At 42.6% G+C, this 21,581-nt stretch overlaps 1 protein-coding gene across 3 annotated transcripts in view; it reads left to right on the top strand.

Annotated features, from left to right (window-relative positions):
* Positions 1-21,581, top strand: part of LOC307037540 (uncharacterized protein) — a 77,208-nt gene that overhangs the window by 43,928 nt on the left and 11,699 nt on the right. Inside the window, exons 6-11 of one of the 3 annotated variants that reach the window (XM_079678515.1) lie at positions 3,645-3,755; positions 7,263-7,364; positions 8,126-8,204; positions 8,702-8,930; positions 10,290-12,081; positions 12,183-12,356. The exons of the other annotated variants lie outside the window; for them this stretch is intronic. Coding sequence (XP_079534641.1) covers positions 3,645-3,755; positions 7,263-7,364; positions 8,126-8,204; positions 8,702-8,930; positions 10,290-12,081; positions 12,183-12,356 — 2,487 coding nt within the window. The remainder of the gene's footprint in view (positions 1-3,644; positions 3,756-7,262; positions 7,365-8,125; positions 8,205-8,701; positions 8,931-10,289; positions 12,082-12,182; positions 12,357-21,581) is intronic. 3 annotated transcript variants of the gene reach the window in all.

The following is a 21,581-nucleotide window of genomic DNA, read 5'->3' as shown; positions in this document are numbered from 1 at the left end:
ACATTTTTTTATCTGTTCTAAATGTTCCTTAAAGGAATATTTTTCAAGTTTTTAATACTCTTATCAACATATGAGTGGACAAATATGCTTTCTCCAAATGTTTGTTTATTATCATTGGAACAATGACAAATATTCTCCTGAATATTAAACACAACAACCTGGAACCTCTCTCTCTCTAAAGTTCCCATCTAGGGTCAGAACAATGCGCTGTGCAGTCGACACGTTGGATCCGATCCGATCTAACGCAGCCCCTCGTCCTCCAAAATGTTAAGCGTTAGCCCCCCATTTAGCTATCGCTGTTGTTGTCCAGGCGTCTCCCCGGCAAACTTTCAAGCGTGGTCTGCCGCAAGCGAGGGTTTGGCTTGATTTTTAAAACACTCTCTCTCGCTAGAATCTGCCACCATCCAACTAAAAACAACAACAACAATGTCAAGCCTGTGGGCTCTGAAACTATAGGGCGGGCCGAGGACAAATACACATGAGTTAATCGCATGTTCAAATAATTAGTGGCGTTAAAAATTGCTCAGCCTCCCCGGGAAAGTTGACTCTAAGGTACTCGAAAGGAGGGTCAGGCCGATTGTCGAACCTCAGATTGAGGAGGAACAATGCGGATTCCGTCCTGGTCGTGGAACGACGGATCAGCTTTTTACTCTCGCAAGGATCCTGGAGGGGGCCTGGGAGTACGCTCATCCGGTCTACATGTGTTTTGTAGACTTGGAGAAGGCGTATGACCGGGTTCCCAGGGAGTTACCGTGGGAGGGGCTGCGGGAGTATGGGGTGAGGGGGTCTCTACTCAGGGCCATCCAATCTCTGTACTCCCAAAGCGAGAGCTGTGTCCGGGTCCTCGGCAGTAAGTCGGACCCATTTTCGGTGAGGGTTGGCCTCCGCCAGGGCTGCGCTTTGTTACCAATCCTGTTTGTAATATACGTGGATGGGATTTCGAGGCGTAGTCGTGGGGGAGGGGGTCTGCAGTTCGGTGGACTAAGGATTGCACCACTGCTTTTTGCAGATGATGTGGTTCTGATGGCTTCATCGGTCTGCGACCTTCAGCACTCACTGGATCGGTTCACCACCGAGTGTGAAGCGGCTGGGATGAGGATCAGCACCTCCAAATCTGAGGCCATGGTTCTCAGCAGGAAACCGATGGACTGTCCACTCCAAGTAGGGAATGAGTCCTTACCCCAAGTGAAGGAGTTCAAGTATCTCGGGGTCTTGTTCTCGAGTCAGGGAACAATGGAGCGTGAGATGGGTCGGAGAATCGGAGCAGCGGGAGCGGTACTGCAGTCGCTTTACCGCACCGTTGTGACGAAAAGGGAGCTGAGCCAGAAGGCAAAGCTCTCTGTCTACCGGGCCATTTTCCTTCCTACCCTCACCTATGGTCATGAATAGTGCTGCGTACCGGTACGCCGAACCGGTACTGGACTTGTAAAAAGTTTCGGTTCAAGTCCGGTTAAAACCGGAACGTCGGGAACCGGTACTTACTTATATTCTCCTTTGTGTTCTAAAACATCTAAAACCTTCCATAGATCGAGAAATTTGCGCTGAGAAAAGACGAAAAACATTGGTTTGGCTTCTGATATGGCGGCCATTACTGAACTCACGGAGTCTCGCAAAATATCGCAACTGCTCGCGAGATCTGTGTGACGTCAAGGGAAGCTGGCTTAGACATAGTGGACACTGACAGCGTGGGATGCTGGTTGCCATATTTGGTAGTGTAGCTAAGCTAACTCCTTTCTATGTATGGTGATATAGTGTCTGCCGAAAGAGCAACACTTCACCCAGACAATGTCAATATGCTGTTGTTCTTGAACAAGAACACATAGACTTGTACTCTTGCATATTGAGTCTTGTATGTACATCACTATGTATGTAGTTGTGTTGTGTAGTTAGTAACACATGTAGAGTTCTAGAAAAGACATGGTGTAGACACAAGTTGGAAGGGGGCACAATAAACCTGACGAGTTTGAATTTGAGTTGATTATGAGTTTATTTTCAATTGATAATTAGCTCACAATAAGTTCACTTTAGTTACTCACACAACTTGACACAAGTCCGGACTTATAAGTCCGGACCTGAACCTGAACCTCTGGACTTGAGTCCGGACCTGAACCTGAATGTGAGTCCAGGTACACAGCACTAGTCATGAAGGATGGGTCATGACCGAAAGAACGAGATCGCGGGTACAAGTGGACGAGATGGGTTTTCTCCGCAGGGTGGCTGGTGTCTCCCTTAGGGATAAGGTGAGAAGTTCAGTCATCAGGGAGGGACTCGGAGTTGAACCGCTCCTCCTTCGCGTCGAAAGGAGCCAGTTGAGGTGGTTTGGGCACCTAGTTAGGATGCCACCTAGTTAGGATGCCACCTGGGCGCCTCCCTAGGGAGGTGTTCCAGGCACGTCCAGCTGGGAAGAGACCGAGGGGTAGACCTAGAACCAGGTGGAGGGATTATATCTCTTCGCTGGCCTGGGAGCGCCTTGGGACCCCCCAGTCAGAGCTGGTTGATGAGGGGAAAGGAAGGTTTGGGGCTCTCTGCTGGAACTGCTACCTCCGCGACCCGACACGGATAAGCGGGAGAAGATGGATGGATAAATTTAAAAAATGGCGTTAACTTGACAGCCCTATTTCAAATCAATAATATTGTTTTATACAATATATTTTATCAGTAAAATTACTTTTTAATAATTAGAATATAAATGTAGTACCTTCAATTAAAACCTTTGAAATTAAGAGGAATATTTGTTTAATCAATTAACTACATTTTGATCAATTTGAATAATGTTTACATCAATGACAAGAATCAATCATTAAAATCAGTTTGGATTCAATAAAAGAATTTCCCTAAATCAATACGATAATACACAATTTATGATTTACTTTTTAAATCATTCACATCATTTATAAAATAAATACAATACTTATATGTTAAAAATAGAAAATTCTGTTTATAAAATGTGTAAATCTGACAAATATTTTTTTAATCAATAATGTAGGTTTTAATTTTGAAAATATTTTAAAATCAATAAAAACATTTTTAAATTCAATTATTTTGTTTTGTTTTTCAAATCACCATTTGAATATATTACATTTTTTTTATGAATGAATGAACTCATTGATGTCGGGTTCAGGAGACATTTTGCTGACTCATGTTAACGGAGAGGAGACGCCATCTTTATCTTTGTCTGATATCAGTATTAGGATGCAGCAGCAGAGACCTGGAGCTGGACCTGAACCTGAACCAGGACCTGGAGATGGACCTGGACCTGGACCTGAACCTGAAGCTGGACCTGAAGCTGGACCTGAACCTGGACCTGAAGCTGGACCTGAACCTGAACCAGGACCTGGAGATGGACCTGGACCTGGACCTGCACCTGGACCTGGACCTGCACCTGAAGATGGACCTGGACCTGGACCTGGATCCAGCTGTGTGTCCATGAAGAGTGGCTGGTCTATGGATCATCCTCTTGTCTTTGAATCTGGACGTCCTGCAGAGGGAAGGTGAGAATGTAAAGTGTGTCACGTGATCAGCTTCTTTCTGAGGAGTTCAGAGTTTCTTCTCCCGGACGCTGGGACATTGTTCTGTAGCTCTTTGGTTCTTCTACCTTACTCCATCTTTTCAGAGATGTTTGACTTCAGACTTGTTTTTATCAGGAAGCAGCGGAAGAAACCTAAACCTGGACCTGGACCTGAAGAAGGACCTGGATCCAGCTGTGTGTCCATGAAGAGTGGCTGGTCTATGGATCTCCCTATTGCAGAAGGAAGGTATGAAATGGAAAACTGGACTATGTCCTGACTCTCAGGGTGCATTCACACCTAATGCTCTTCTCTGGTGCGCACCAGACCACAGTTTGTTCCATTGTTTCATTTTTCAGAAGGTTCACATTTTATGTAGTTGACGGAGCATTTGTACTTTACACGACACTGTTCAACGCTTCATTCTGCTTCACTCTTTAAAGGTCACATGTCATGCTTTTCCGGTTATTACCCGTCCCCTTGTGTGTTATGAAGGTTTTTCTAGGAAACGGTCTGCAGAGTCAAAACCCTCAAAGTACACCCTGTAGCGAGTAAAACTCTAAAACAGAAAATACAAAACATTGAGCGATTCATACCGGATATGTACAGCGTAGGGCACTGAAGGACGATGCTGTTCCTACTTTGTTTGGACCAGCGGGAGATTCGGGTAAGTCCTGTAAGTATTCATTGTTGTTTGTGTATTTATGATGTTTAAAAGAAACAAGGTATATCTACCACGACTGTGTAAATGGGTAAACGTTTTTCTGGCTGCCATTGACACAGTGCTAACAGGGCTAACTAAGTTGCTAGCGTTTCCATATATCAACTCCAATGTCAGCAGATGCCTTACATGTATCTCATAGCAGGAGAATGTCTGCATTCACACACAACATACTCATAGACAGTATGCTCTGGGTGATTTACCGTACCTTCAGTACATTATAGTTGGCGTTCCTGGCGTGTGAGCTACCGTTCATAGCGTGTATGCTACATAGCTAAACAAGAAGGCTACCTAGAGCTAGACAGCTAGGGAAAACATTGTTTTCATAACAGCTACAATGAATGACCGAACGTAGCAGACTATCCGCATAAGATTGCAATTGTAAACATGTTCTTGCTAGCCTAGACTAGCTGTCGTTCATAGTAGGTTGGCATGTTACACTGAATAACTAGCAAACGTAGCTTAGCATATTAGCTGGCAAGCTAACTGTGTTGATTAGATAGATAGATTAGATAGATACACACTCCTACCACAACTACTACTGACAAATCTAAAACAACTACGTTTCTCTAATATTTTGTGATTTGCATTTGATTTCGTCCAGCCAGATCAGGAAACTCCTGGCGTATCTGGCGGACAACACACACACACACACACACCAGCCTCCCGTAGCCAAATTCCTACACTAGTACAGACCATGAACGCAACACTCCGCGTTGCATAGAAACCACCAAACCACAACGCAGCACGTTTTTTGAAAGTGCATCCAGTGGTGCTAGTAACGGTGGTCCAATGATAGCAACTCTAAAACATGTCCCTCTCAACTCTGAAGCGTAAACAGAGACAAAACGGTCATTGATCTTGTGGAGCAGATCCAAGTCAAGCTGGACCTTTTCGCGACCGACTTGAGCACGGGTCGGATGCTGCATTTTCCGACGCTCCCCAAACACATCACATCTCCGTCACAAATCACGGATGTGATGACAGATTTCATTGCGAGGTTGAAAGAGAACTTTGCCGGTCGATTGGATGGACTTGCTCTGCCCACAGAGGTGATGATGGGCTTTGCCAGAGACCCCTTCACTGTTGCAGAAGAGGGGGACGCATCAACCAGAGCAAAGGAAGTGGTCCCCTGCATCGACAAGGGGAAATATACACTGGAACTTATTGACATGCAGCGCACTAACGGGCCAGCGAAGTTTTGGAGTGATGTCAAACAACAGCAGTTCCCTAACGTTCAGAAAGTAGCGATCTGTGTGCTCAGTATGTTTGGATCAACATACACATGTGAATCAAGCTTTTCACACATGAACTCAATCAAAAGTAGCACTCGCTGCTCCCTGACTGACAGCACTCTTACCCAATGTCTTAGGATTGCATTGACATCCTATGAGCCAACAATCACTGCTCTTGTTCAAAACAAAAAATGTCCCTTCTCCCATTGAGAAAGTCAGCGATGACAAATCCCAAATGAGGTGATAGTAAGCACCTAGTTTACTATAGTAGACGTGTTGTGTAGTATTCATTCATATAGTTACCCGTATCCCTTGTTATGGGTTTGTGCACTGAAGGGTAACTTGACAGTTCTTTCTGTATTCATTTAAGTGCACTTTGTAATGTGTCTGGGTCAAATGGGACCAAAACGTATGATTTTTTTGTTATTACTTGAAAAGTGAAAAAATGTTATTGCTACAGTACTACCTCTTTGTGTTGCATTGGAGCTCTTTAGCTGTTTGTTTTGTATGTGAGGACATTTATTAAGACTGCTATTATTGTATTCAGTAAATGCACTTTTTGATGTGCCTGGTTCAAAAAACATAACCTGAATATTTGACTTCTAAAGCAAACGAATGTAACGCTACAACTGTGCACTTTTTTTTCAGATTCTGTTAAATTAATGCTAATTTTGTGAGTTTTTATGCACTTTTTGACCTACCTTTGTTACAGTAGATGAACAATGAATAAAAATGGCATGTTTTTCATCGCAGTAATATGTGTTGGTTTAAAATGTGTCACTACCCGCTTTTTACAGGCCGCTGAATGTCTGGCCCAGCTGAATGTGCAGTTGAATAGCCCTGCTTTACAGTGTATATATGTATATTTACACATATATATAAATAAAGTTTGATGGAAATACTTAGTAGCCTTTCTTCCCTGAATCATTTGCTCCTATAACATACCATTCATATATAGCAAACCATGATTTGATTTTTCATCAAACAGTAGTAGTTTATTACAGGTAAAAATAACTTACTCTTCTATAACAACAGTTGTAGGTACAGTTCGGTTAGTTAGCGTATAAAATATACGGATGTTCCGCTCAGAGCGAGCCGAAAAAAGCACTGTTAGACATGGGCGGAGCCTCTCTGGTGGTTGACTAATCAGAACAGTGGCCGAGCTGACCAATTGGAGCACACTGGGCTCACAGGGAGGGGGGGGGGGGCAAGAGCTCCAACGAGCCGTTTAGGACAGAGAGTGAATACACATACTTTACAGAGATGCTGTATGCGAAACCAATGTGAGTTTGGAAAATTGCACAGTATTTTTATATTTTAGTAGACCTCAACAATGGAATTATGATCAGTGGAAATGGCCATGACATGTGACCTTTAACTAAACAACCGTGGATGTCTTGAAAGACTCTTTCGCTAAAGATTTTTGAAGACATCCGCGTTCTTGTGACACGTAAATACTGCGCTTCCTGTGTTTTGGTGCGGACTGCGTTCACACCAGCAATGAACCGCTCCAGAGTTCACAAGCAAGCGTTTCGAGACCACCTATTTTAGAGGACCAGAGTCCGGTTGTTTAGTTCACTTCAGAGGTCTCAGACTGTGTTCACACCGACCCAAATGAACCGCACCAAGCGGCTAAATGCACCAGGGTTCGATTCAACCGGGCTATAAAAGGCTGGTGTGAACGCACCCTCAGACTCAGAAAGTGGTCCGACTGCGGGAAGTTTGCAGCGTTAGCCTGTTTAAAATGTGAGTTTGATCATAAGTCCAATAAAAAGAAGAATTCTTCTTTATTTGTATCAGGACCCAGCAGCAGAGTCCTGATCCCAGCTGTGAGTCCATGAAGAGTGACCTTTCGATGGAGTCTCCTATGAACTTTAAAGCTGGACAAAGTGCTGATGAAAGGTAAGAATTTAAAACTGGACTCTGTTACTATCTTGCCCCTTTCACAACAACGCGGTTCTAGCTCTGTGCTATCAATCAATCAATCAATCAATCAATCAATCAATCAATGTTTATTTATATAGCCCAATATCACACATTTGTCTCAGTGGTCTTCACAGTTTGTACAGAATATCAGTCTGACCACACGACACCCTCTGTCCTTAGACCCTCTGTCCTCAGACCCTCTGTCCTTAGACCCTCTGTCCTTAGACCCTCACATCGTACAAGGAAACACTTCCAGAGAAACCCCACAGTTTAAAGGGGAACATGGAGAAACCTCAGGGAGAGCATCAGAGGAGGGATCCCTCTCCCAGGACGGACAGACGTGCAATAGATGCCGTGTGTGGTTGTGTTCTAGGCACTTTGCTCAGAGCTACTGTTTGTTACAACTTTCATTTGCCGTACTCGCCTTTAACTGTTAGCTCAGGTTGATCCCGCCCCTGCCTCGCCTCCTACGTAAGTGTGACGTAGCCTATTGGTTCTTGCTTCTAGACCGACAATTTGTTGGTGCTTTCTGTTCCTTGCCCCATCAGCGGCTGGGAGGCTTCTGATGGTCGGACGCTTTCAGGCCTCAGCAATGTTGGTGTTTTTATAACCCCCCCCCCCCCCTCCTCCAGCTGCTGAGCCACAGTTACCCTGTTATTCTGTCTCCATCTCAGAACACCTTCAGTCAGCTGTGTGCAGAGTAGACTCTTTAAATGTTCTTGATGTTTTCTCCACAGAGTTCTGCAGGAGTTCTCAGAGGTTCCCAGTGATCAGTCCGCCCCGAAGCATCACTCAGACCTGGACTCCATATTTATGGTGTGTACAAATATACATTTACTATGAACTACAGATGATCTACCATTCAGGTCCTGACAGTGTCCACGCTGCTCTGTTTAGACCAGCAGGCCTTCAGACGGACAGATGACCACATGTTGTCTTCTTTAAATGAACTGTTGCTGCATCGGGGGGCCTGTGTTAATCTGACTATTAATCAGACCTACTGATTGACCTATCAGAAGCTTTTGAGTCGATGAAAGTTTAGGATCAGATCCACCTCTGAAAGGTCTCACCTCTACTAACTTCTGGAGAACCAGATTCAATGAACTGCTGATTGAAGGCAGACGACTAAATCTGTTCAAGAGATCCCAGAGGGTTCTGTAGTGAGGGCTGGCCCTGCCTGAGTGTGAGTGTGGTCAAGATTCGCGTCTGGTGTTATTTCTCCAATAATGTCCGCCTTGCTGCACATTATCCCAAACATAATAACTTTAGTTTTAACGATATTCATCTGATCAATGTTCATCAATCTGTTCCAGCTGCTGGAGGAGAACATCGTGACTTTTGTGAAGAACGAGCTGAAGAAGTTCCAGAAGGCTCTGGGTTCAGATTACCCAGAATGCTCAGAGAGTCAGAGGGAGGAAGAGGAGGGCCTGGACGCTGAGGATGAAGAGCAGAGTAGGAGCAGCAGAGAGGCATTTCAGAACATCACTCTGCACTTCCTGAGGAGCATGAAGCAGGAGGAGCTGGCTGAGCGTCTGCAGAGCAGTAAGAGGGTTTAACACATTTCACATGATGGAGAGGAGATGGAGGAACATGGAGAAGTTTACAATCTCTGCTGTTCATATGCTGCACACGTCTGCATCAGTGTGTCCTCCGAGGAGCTGATTCAAACAATCTCTGCTGTTCATATGTTTAGCCCTGAGCCTGTTTTTCAGGTCTCAGGCTCCAAAATGACATTCCCAGAACAAATGACCATATCTTCCCTTCTAAAAAGGGTTACATTAATAATCTTTGTTCTCAAAGTAATGATAAACCTGTGAGTTGGATGTAGAAGAGTCAGAATCAATATCGAGGTTTTTTATTTGAAAGAAAATTCAGATTGAACATAGTAAAAAACTGTAAGTGATAGTGTCCGTCCAAAACATATGTTGTACTTACAGTGAAAACTAACCTTGGATGATGGGTTGGTAGACTAAAAGCTTTAGGAATCCAAAGTACAACATATAATAAGTACCCTGTTTCAAGATTGATGCAAAACAAGTGATATTTGACCTTTTTAGACAGATTTAGCAAAAGAAACCTCTTCTGGGGCCATTTGGGTGGATTTTCCATATCTCTGGGCCCCCTTGTTCGATTTTGACATGTGACATCTCTTTCTGACTGTTAGAGCCAATAGAATCAAAGGGAAATCGTCCCGCACACACTCATGTTCAAAAAAAAAGGTGGCGTCTGTGTGCATGCTAGCTTTCAGCAGAGGGGAGAAATATCCCTGCTCTGATATCAAGCAACGGAAAAGCTGTTTTATAGTTTATGGATTATCAGAACATTTCAAAGGGACACAGTCACATTGGATTAACCTATGGATTAACTACAGCATCGTTGTTATCGTTTTAATGCCATTGAAGACCAGTTTAGACCAGACAAAGACGAAGGTAAGCCATGTTAGCGTTGTGGGCTACCTAGCGCCACTTGTTTTGATGTACGTTTTTGGTGATAACGTCGCGAGTTTGTATCTTTCAGTGTTGAGGTGGGCACCGTTAGATTCTGTGTCTTTACGATCATAAACGATGTGCAGCTAGGATAAGTAATAAGGGAGCTAGGAGTGATTATCGGTGCAGTAATAGGTAAGCTTTTTTCGCTCAGGGGTCATTTAGATGCTTCTTATGAGACTTGTGTTTTGTTTTGGTAAAAATGGTTTGTATCGTCAGTTAGCTGAGATTATTCCCGTTAATCTTAAAAGTACCCGCCGGCGGGGACCTTGGGGCTTAACAGGTTAATATGCTGCACACGTCTGCATCAGTGTGTCCTCTGAGTAGCTGATTCAAACTATACAGCCACACTTAAATGTTCAGAGTCTCACTGCAGGACCCACTCACTGATTCCACCTGTTGTTTGTTCATTCAGGAACTCCTGCTGCAGAATGCAGAGAACTCAAATCCACCCTGAAGGAGAGGTTCCAGTGTGTGTTTGAGGGCATCGCTAAAGCAGGAAACCAAACCCTTCTGAACCAGATCTACACAGAGCTCTACATCACAGAGGGGGGGTCTGCAGGGGTCAACAAGGAACATGAGGTCAGACAGATTGAAACAGCATCCAGGAAACCACACAGACCAGAAACAACCATCAGACAAGAAGACCTCTTTAAAGCCTCACCTGGAAGAGATGCACCAATCAGAGCAGTGCTGACAAAGGGCGTGGCTGGCATTGGGAAAACAGTCTTAACACAGAAGTTCACTCTGGACTGGGCTGAAGGCAAAGCCCACCAGGACATCCAGTTCATATTTCCATTCACCTTCAGAGAGCTGAATGTGGTGAGAGAGAACAAGTACAGCTTGGTGGAACTTGTTCATCACTTCTTCTCTGAAACCAGAGACGCAGGAATCTGCAGGTTTGATCAGTTCCCGGTTGTGTTCATCTTTGACGGTCTGGATGAGAGTCGACTTCCTCTGGACTTCCTCAACACTGAGATCCTGACTGATGTCACAGAGTCCACCTCAGTGGATGTGCTGCTGACAAACCTCATCAGGGGGAAGCTGCTTCCCTCTGCTCGCCTCTGGATAACCACACGACCTGCAGCAGCCAATCAGATCCCTCCTGAGTGTGTGGACATGGTGACAGAGGTCCGAGGGTTCACTGACCCACAGAAGGACGAGTACTTCAGGAAGAGATTCAGAGATCAGGAGCAGGCCGGCACCATCATCTCCCACATCAAGACCTCACGAAGCCTCCACATCATGTGCCACATCCCAGTCTTCTGCTGGATCTCTGCTTCAGTTCTGGAGGAGGTGTTGAAAACCAGAGAGGGGGGAGAGCTGCCCAAGACCCTGACTGAGATGTACATTCACTTCCTGGTGGTTCAGTCCAAAGTGAAGAACATCAAGTATGATGGAGGAGCTGAGACAGATCCACACTGGAGTCCAGAGAGCAGGAAGATGATGGAGGCTCTGGGGAAACTGGCTTTTGAGCAGCTGCAGAAAGGCAACCTGATCTTCTATGAGTCCGACCTGACAGAGTGTGGCATCGATATCAGAGCAGCCTCAGTGTACTCAGGAGTGTTCACACAGGTCTTTAGAGAGGAGAGAGGACTGTACCAGGACCAGGTGTTCTGCTTCGTCCATCTGAGCGTTCAGGAGTTTCTGGCTGCTCTTCATGTCCATCTGACCTTCATCACCTCTGGAGTCAACCTGCTGGCAGAAGAACCAACAACCTCCCAGCAGTATAAGGTCAAACTTACACTAACACATCTCTACCAGAGTGCTGTGGACCAGGCCTTACAGAGTCCAAACGGACACCTGGACTTGTTCCTCCGCTTCCTCCTGGGTCTTTCACTGCAGACCAATCAGAAACTCCTACGAGGCCTGCTGACAAAAACAGGAAGTGGCTCAGGGACCAACCAGAAAATAGTCCAGTACATCAAGAAGAAGATAGATAAGGATCTGTCTCCAGAGAGAAGCATCAACCTGTTCCACTGTCTGAATGAACTGAATGATCGTTCTCTAGTGGAGCAGATCCAACAGTCCCTGAGATCAGGACGTCTCTCTGAAGAGAATCTTTCTCCTGCTCAGTGGTCAGCTCTGGTCTTCATCTTACTGTCATCAGGAGAAGATCTGGACGTGTTTGACCTGAAGAAATACTCTGCTTCAGAGGAGGCTCTTCTGAGGCTGCTGCCAGTGGTCAAAGCCTCCAACAAAGCTCTGTACGTGAACACATAACTATCCAGGTTAAATGTAGTTTTATTTATTCAGCAACAAATAACAGTTGTAATTGATTTATTCTGTGTAACTGATTCCTCTCCAGACTGAGTGGCTGTAACCTGTCAGAGAGAAGCTGTGCAGCTCTGTCCTCAGTCCTCAGCTCCCAGTCCTCTAGTCTGAGAGAGCTGGACCTGAGTAACAACGACCTGCAGGATTCAGGAGTGAAGCTGCTGTCTGCTGGACTGGAGAGTCCACACTGTGAACTGGAGACTCTCAGGTTAGTGACAAGCTGTTAAACAATGTTGGCCCTCTGAACACCTAATTACTTCATATATTGGATGGACCTTTAATCTAATTAATTTAGTGTTTGTTCATTGTCAGAGAGAAGCTGTGAAGCTCTGTCCTCAGTCCTCAGCTCCTGGTCCTTTAGTCTGAGCTGGACCTGAGGAACAAGTCAAATGTTGAGGTTTTCTTATCATCCAGCGTTAAACGTGGCAGCAACGTTATACTGAAGTAGTTTGCTAATATAGTAACTTTAATTATATTAGTCTATATTTAGGGCCCGAGCACGGAGCGCTAGGACCCAACGGCGTCCTAGCACGAAGTGCGAGAAAGCTATTGTTTTCCTAGGTATTATTCTTATTATTCCATTTCGGTATCCTGTTTTTGAGGGCTTTAGGATGCTTCAAAAGTTGTATAATTTTGCAAGAAATTCCAGGATCGTTGAAAAATGTGCTATTCTGGAGTCCTTGTGTTCAAATTGTTCAACATGCTCTCTAGCGCCACCTATGGCCATTTCCATTTTTGGAAAGATGCACCGTAACTCCGAAAGACCTGAAATCTTGCACACTTATTCGGGTGGACCTGCTCTACATATAATCTCCTTGAACCCCTAAGCTCCGCCTAATTTTTATTTTTAATTAGCATAATTTTAAAAACAGTGAAATATTCACTTAAATTTCAATTTTTTGTTTTTCAACACCAAACTTAGTATACAGCATCGCTGGAGGGTCAGACACATTACCGTAGGATATGAGCATGTTCAGTCGATAAATATGGCCGTCATTACTCTAAATGTGTTCGCAAAAAGGCGGGACTTAGATAGAAATGCTCATAACTCATCAATAATGTATCCAAAAAACACACATTTTGGTGGTAAGGTTCCATCTGTATTGGGGAATAGGCATAAACACAAATTTTCATTTTGGACTATAGGGGGCGCCAAAATCATGACAAATGTATAACTCAAGAACTTGTGGACGAAATAATTATTTTATTTTTTAGACATACTCTGGGGATGAGTACGAACTTATATTTAAAGTGTTGCAATGAAAGGCAAATTTAGGCGTGGCCTATACTTTTTTTTATTTATGACGATGTGCTAAAATGTGCTTCGGAACGCAAAACTTGCAACACACATCAAAGCCCACAACCTTTTCGAGAATGTAAAAAAACAACTTATTTTTTTGTTAAAACAGCTCAGCAGCGCCCTCTATTGTGTGGTAGTCACATATAGTTTACTGAACTTCAAACATTTTGGCACTGACATTCCCTCATCGAATTGCGGACAAATGACTAATTTGCTTCCATTAGCCCCGCCCCCGACAAAGTTGGCCATTTTGAAAAATGTGCGTTTTTCATGCATTTTAAGCACATTCTTGCAAACTCCTCCTAGGGGAATGATCGGAAAAATTCCAATCCAGGACACGTTCAGCCCCTATCCAACATGATGCTAAATTGCAGACCACATTTTTGATAAATCAAACGTGGAGGTCGTAAGCAAACAGCGAACACACAATTTTTGACGATTTACATGTCGCAAATTACTCCAAACTACTCGGATATAGTTTTTCCGATATTCACGAAACGATGTATATACATTGCTATTATGATTTTGGACATATTTCAAATGGCCTTTTATTAGCCCAGCCCCCTGGAAGTTGGCGATGTTGAAAAATGTGCGTTTTTCATGCATTTTAAGCACATTCTTGCGAACTCCTCCTCCGAGGGGAATGATCGGAAAAATTCCAATCCACGACAAGTTCAGCCCATATCCAATATGATGCTAAATTGCGGAGCACATTTTTGATAAATCAAATGAGGAGCTCGTAAGCTAACGGAGAATATACCATTTTGGACCATTTATATGTCGGATAAGTACTATGACCTGCCTGTCTGCCTGGCACATCAACTCTCTCTCACACACACACACACACACACACACACACACACACACACACACACACACACACACACACACACACACACACACACACACACACACACACACACACACACACACACACACACACACACACATTGTACAACAAACACATACAGCTCCTAAAGCATAACTAAATATCAGGCTACAGCCCTTGTATATGTTATGATGTGAAGCACTATATGGTTTTATGAAAAATATCTACTGTTTATTGGTAGATATCTCCTAAAGCCTACAAATAAAGTGTGTAAAGTCGGCCTGTTACATATATTATTGAGCGATATATATTATACACACTGTTCTGCTTTCTGCACTGTCCTCAGCAGCTTTTCTCACTGTAAACATCGCCTCACAATGAAAACAGATGTATTAAAAAAAAATAGCCTAACATCCAGGGGAGATGTAATTAGTGAGTAAACAAACGGTAAAGGGCAGAAAGTCTGATGCACATTTTGATCATCTCAAATAACTTATAATCACAACGGGAACAGTTTGCAGAGCTGTGCTTCGTCGACATTAGTCCAGCCATGCGTCACGCCTCTTTTAAACATCACTGTTGGCTGAAATCGACTCCGGAGAGTACATCAGCCATAAACCTTGAACAATTAAATGCAATGATTCTCTCTTCTAAACCATCAACGTGTATCTTAGACCCGATTCCAACTAAGCTGTTAAAATAAGTTTTTCCATTAATTAGCACTTCTTTATTAAATATTATGAATATGTCTTTATTATCAGGCTATGTTCCAAAATCATTCAAAGTAGCAGTGATAAAACCGCTTCTTAAAAAGCACAACCTCGATCCAGAGGTTTTAGCCAACTATAGACCTATTTCTAATCTTCCATTCCTCTCAAAAATTCTTGAGAAAGCAGTCGCAAAACAGCTGTGTGATTACTTAAGAAACTATGATTTATTTGAAGATGTTCAGTCTGGCTTTAGAACACAACATAGCACAGAGACAGCTCTGGTTAAAGTCACAAATGACATTCTAATAGCCTCTGACAAGGGACTTGTCTCTATTCTTGTCTTGCTCGATCTTAGTGCTGCATTTGATACTATCGACCATGATATCCTATTGCAAAGACTAGAGCACTTAGTTGGCATACAGGGAACTGCTTTAGGCTGGTTTAGGTCCTATCTATCTGAACGCTCTCAGTTTGTACGTGTCAACGATGAATCTTCCATGCAAACCAAAGTTAGCCATGGAGTGCCACAGGGCTCAGTGCTCGGACCTATTTTGTTCACATTATATATGCTTCCGTTAGTCAATATTATCAGTAGCGTTTTCTCCTGGAGGCCAAGGGAAGCCAGGCTTCCCCTGTTTTTTCGGATTGTAGTTATAATTTTAATAAATAAATAAAAACACTTCGTTTAGTTTCGGTAATTATTCTGCCGGCCCGTCTCTCCCCCATTCTCATTGAGTATTTTACAAAGAGTGAAACAGCGCCCCTCTAGATGTTATGGTGAAACAGTAGATTGCACTCTCTGTTGCGAGAGGAGGCCAGCCGAAATTTGCTTCCCTTGGTGAAAAAAAATGGAGGGATTGACCAATCAGATGAGGCCCACGTCATGCCCCTGCCAACCTGTGATTGGTCAGGGCCATGCCAAGGGAAGCCAGAGGCGGCTGGCTTCCCTTGCCTCACAATCCAATCAAATCGCATCAATTTAGTGGTGCAGTGACGCGTCCTAAAACCCGGAAGTAAGCTGCGCTCGGTTTCCCTCGACAACAAAGCAATGGGATTTCTCCATAGGATTTAGCTCAAAATAAGGTCAGTGGAAAACGAACCTGTTTGATAAATGCACGTTTTGTTCAGTTGGATAATATCCACATGTCTACTCTACTTTTCTAATTTTCAAATCATAAATCTAATCGATAGAAGATATATAGCGTCACTGCACCACTTTCACCGCCGTTAGAAAGTAGCAAGCAGCTGAAGCAAGTGCAATTATGGAGGGTGGAGATTTTGAGTATTTAATCAAAAATAATTGGACTAAACTTCCGCTGCAGCAGCAACAACAAATAAAATCTGATGACAGGCCAATGCCCAAACTGGAGCTGTTTACAGCGAGGAACAAAGGAGCGAACCGAATGTAAAACGTTAAATGTCTCCTGATTTAGTTTGTGAATGAATGCTTATTAGAGTTTGGGCTGGAAAGTGCGTGCGGACCTGTCGGTCAGATAACAGCCGTGTGTAAGTCCTGCATCTGTGTGATACAAATGTGTGTAAAATGATACCGGGCGCTGTAATCACTCATCTGGTTACGTTATTACATTGACCACCACACCCCCGACCCAAAAGAAAGGACGTATTATTGGCTTCCCCTCATTTTTTATCCACGCTACTGAATATTATAAGGAATCATTCTGTACATTTTCATTGTTATGCGGATGATACTCAACTATATTTATCAATCAAGCCTGATGAAATTAATCATCTAAATAAAATTCAAGACTGCCTCAAGGACTTAAAAACGTGGATGACTTTAAACTTTTTGATGTTAAACACGACCAAAACTGAAGTTATTGTACTTGGCCCGAAGAATCTACGAAACAAATTATCTAAAGATATACTAACTATGGATGGCATTAATTTGGCCTCCAGTGAGACTGTAAGGAATCTTGGTGTTATATTTGATCAGGATTTATCCTTTAACGCCCACATAAAATCAATTTCAAGGACCGCCTACTTCCATCTACGTAACATTGCAAAAATCAGGCATATCTTGCCTCAAAACGATGCAGAGAAACTAGTCCATGCATTTGTTACTTCAAGGCTGGATTATTGTAACTCCTTATTATCAGGGTGTACCAAGAAGTCAGTCAAGTCACTTCAGCTGATTCAAAATGCTGCAGCTCGTGTACTAACCAGAGTTAGGAAAAGGGACCACATTACTCCTGTTCTGGCTGCCTTAGACACAAATAGACTTAATATTAAGTAATAAACCTGAGAGAGTGGATAAAACATTTAATTTCATCACTGGACTATCTGACCACAACTTAATATTAATATCCAGAAAACTCACAAAGAAACGGTTCCACCACTCTTACAAACCTCTGGAACAACTAAGAATACCAAAAAATGAATTTGCAAACTTTGAGCAAGCTGTGCAACAGACTGACTGGGAAAGTATGCTAACTGGGAGCAGTGTAGAAACAGACAGCCACAACAGATTAAAACCTTACTGGGAATCAAGCACAGGCCAAAAAAGCAGCTAGAACTAAAAGAGAATGATAACCTAGTGCAAGACCCAGAACAGCGGAGCGCAGCGCGAGCAGGATGCCGGGAGCGCGCTCCTTCACTACAGACTATCGCGCCACCTAACCATTCGCCAAAATCGTTTTAATACCAGCGGTAACCGCCCAAGCACCGGGCAAAAAACTATCTTCAAATAAAAGAAAGTCACCGGAGGAGTTAAAGGAGAGTGACAGGGAGCATGAGAAGAAGAGGGAGAGAAAGTTTCAGCCAGCTTGATCGATGGAGTTGGCTTCTAGTGGTGCAGTGACGCGTCCTAAAACCCTTTTATAATCTATCATTAGATTTATGATTCTAACATTATAAAAGTAGGGGAGACATGTGGAGATTATCCAGATGAACAAAACGTGCATTTATCAAGCAGGTTTTTGCACCTCTCAATATGATGCCAATATAAACAAGGTCTTCTGTCGGCTCTGTACATCAATGACCTCTGCTGACAGGAAGTGAAGAGTAGACAATATAAAGGTATTGGCTTTAGGGAAATGTCCCAGCAGGAGAATGAAGGTTCTAATCTAATCTACTACATAGCCATTACATTTCTAACTCCTGATGACAGGAAGACAGAAAGCGCTTTATACAAATAATAATATTCATAATAATAGCTGACATTTTTTAACAATGACCACAATATCATTATTTTAATAAACCAAATATGAACAATTGAGGAAAATGAGGAAGAACTGATGATTCAAATGTTGTACTACAAGTAGTTAGTGTAGTTAGTGCATACATTACTATTGCAGCAAATGTGTTGTGTTGTGATTTTTACCCTTAATGTCTACCCCTGATTCAACCCATATCGGAATCAAAAACCAAAGCAATCATTAATTATCTTAAAGCTTCGACAGCTTAGGACACATACGTTATGGATTCTACAATGCTTAAATCACTGCAAGATTACTTAGTCTGCCCTCTTACCCAAATTATCAATTCATCTGTATTACATGGGACATTTGCAAGTGCATGGAAGACTGCATTGTAACCCCCATTTTCAAGTCAGGTGACCCTTTGAACATCAACAACTACCGCCCAATGAGCATCTTACCTGTACAGATGTAGTGCTTCATCTCAGACAGTTTGAAACGCGAGGGCCGTGATTGGTACGTGATCTGCCCTCGCTCAAGGGAAAACCTCCAGCTTGACTTGAGACCTCCCCCGTGATAGATAAATGTATTTATAATGAAGCCAGCTGCAATGGATCATTGATCCACCAGGGGGTGCAGTGGGGTTCCACACTGGAGCTCATGTGAAATAAAGTGAGATACAGTACGCTGGATGTACAGCGGAACTTTGTTACGATCCATATGTCACGGATATCATACTCTGTGCTAAATAAGAGACATGTGATCATTTACAAAACATCAACATGTTGTTATTTAACAAAATAATGTTGTTTAGTCAAAACAAACGAACGGGAGGAAATACAGCCCGGCTCTCGATTTTGAATCCTAATTTAATCATCATCTTCACCACGATCATTTATGTTTTTGTTCGCCGAATTGACATGAAATCACTGACACATATGAATATACTGTATTCAACTTCATTAAAACGTTATTAACGTGCCTAAACTCAGTAATTCACTAAAAATATGTATATTTAAATGGAGCTTCGTCGGTCGATCAGGATCCCAAAGTGTAGCGGAGGGATCCTGATCTGCATGACGGGTGTTATTTTCCCCATAAGGAACAAGTCGCTGCAAATTATCCCGCTTATTACACGGCCTCATTCTCAACAAAGTAACGACATGACTCCCAATATTAATTGAAATGCTTTTATGGATTTAGAAAATGTTTTTATTGATTTAAAAAATAGTTGTATGTATTGATTTAAATTGACATGCATCCGCTAAGAAAAATAGTCTGTTGTTACCGTTTTTTAAACAGTCTGAATGAAACGGCAGCTCTCAGCTGTGTATTTACACAACTAATGGCCCATCAACCACAGCTCTCTCCCCCCCTCCCCCCTTGATCTTTCTTCTCCAGCAGCTAAATTAACGGTAGGTTACTCTGAGTGACAAGCTTACAGTTAGACACAACACCGTCATTGCAAGTGACCCTCAGTTAGTTGACTTTTATGTTCAACTGCTAAATTCGTTACTGATAAAAAAGGGCTTCTACTGTACCTAATTACCTTAACACTAGAACCGCCAGAGGTTTTTGTATAGGCCTACCTAAACCCGTCAAATCCCGCTATTAGAATGCCATTTTTAACAACATAGGGTGCTACATAACACACTTTCAGGAAAAGTCAGGGACTGGGAGACTTTAATATTTTATTGAAAAAAAGTGACATTGCACACACACAACACACATCACACAAATTGACCCGATTGGCGGTTCTAGTGTTAAATAAACTCACTAATTAATGAAACCAGTTCAATACGCATTATTCTTATTCTTATCATTCTTTATGAGCGCAGAAATAGTCTTAAAATCAGATCTGTTTTTTAAATGAAATCTGACGGCAGGCAGTTAGCTCTGATCACATATGATAAATGCGCCACACCTAATCGCTGGCCATTCAGCCACAGAGCTCCCTCTATACAAATCAAACTGTAGAAGGTGTGAAAGCACCTATTGTTTTAAATAATGGTCTGAATGTGACCTGTGAGCCTTCTGAATTACCGTGGGACAGCACATTCTAAACTAAAATGTTCAATCAATAAAGACATCTTATCTTAATAATATCTTCATATTAATAATAATAATAAATCATACAGTATGTGTCCGAAAGGGAGCAGGAGGAAGCAAACACAAAAATATACAAAAAATATACTGCATATTAAAGCAAACGACTGTAAAGGTTAAATATGAGCATAACAAATAAAGAAGTGTAATGTAAACATTATTATTATGATTATTTAATATATAAAGACTATATATTATTGAATTACAAGATTAGATATACTTTAGTTGATCTAAAATATTGATGTGTTCAAATGCTCTTCCAAACACAACTGAAAGTCCATGAAGCTTGTCTTTCTGTATTTGTGAATGAAGCGCCATCTCCTGGTTAAAACCTGAAATTGAAAATCTGGCAACGCCCTCTTGGAAAATAGTGGGAGGGCTTAACATTCCTCGATACTGGTCTTTGGCAGGTCGTAGGCAGGAAGCTGTAAGCTGGAGTCTGAAACGAGGTGCTACATCTGTAGTATCCAAGGTGGCTGAGAAGTGGGTGTCAGAACAGCTTGTCTCCTTCTTAAACAACAGTCCATTTCAACTTCATCCCATGCAGTTTAGCTTCAGGGCAAATTATTCAACCGAAACAGCCAACTGCTTTTTTATAGAAAAGGTCAAAGCAATGGTTGACAAAGGAGGTGTTGTTGGTGCAGTATTTCTGGATCTACGCAAAGCCTTTGATACAGTCGACCATAAGGTCCTTCTGTCCAAACTGTCAGCTTTGAACTGCTCTCCATTAACACTCAGCTGGATTGAATCATACCTCACTGGTAGGCGTCAGCATGTTACCGTCAATAATCGACTCTCTCCAGCTCTAGACTTAAGCACCGGAGTACCACAAGGTTCAATACTTGGTCCACTTCTTTTCACCCTATATATTAATGACCTGCCATCTGTCTGACCTGATGTGGAAACACAGCTATATGCAGATGACACTGTGATATATGTGCATGCCAACACAAAGCAAAAGGCTGCTGATAAACTGACCTCAGCTTTAGTGCTGGTCACTAGCTGGATACACCGCTCCTGTCTTCAGCTTAATGTCAACAAAACAGTTGGAATGTTTTTCACAAAAAGAAAATGCAACATTGTGTCCTCTATAATCATCTCAGGTGAACATATTAACATTGTGCCTCAGGTTAAGTACCTTGGAATCATTATTGACTCTAATCTAACCTTCAAAACACAAGTGAAAAAAGTGACCCAAAGAGTTAAGTTTAGCCGAGCACATTTTAAATACATAAGAAACACGATGACATTGAATTCTGCCAAATGATACATGAATGCCTTGATCACATCACACCTAACATACTGTCTCACAAGCTGGGGGCAAACTAACAGC

The sequence above is a fragment of the Notothenia rossii genome (genome assembly GCF_949606895.1).
Source record: "Notothenia rossii genome assembly, chromosome: 4".
NCBI lineage: Eukaryota > Metazoa > Chordata > Actinopteri > Perciformes > Nototheniidae > Notothenia > Notothenia rossii.
This window is presented reverse-complemented; position numbering and strand designations above follow the sequence as displayed.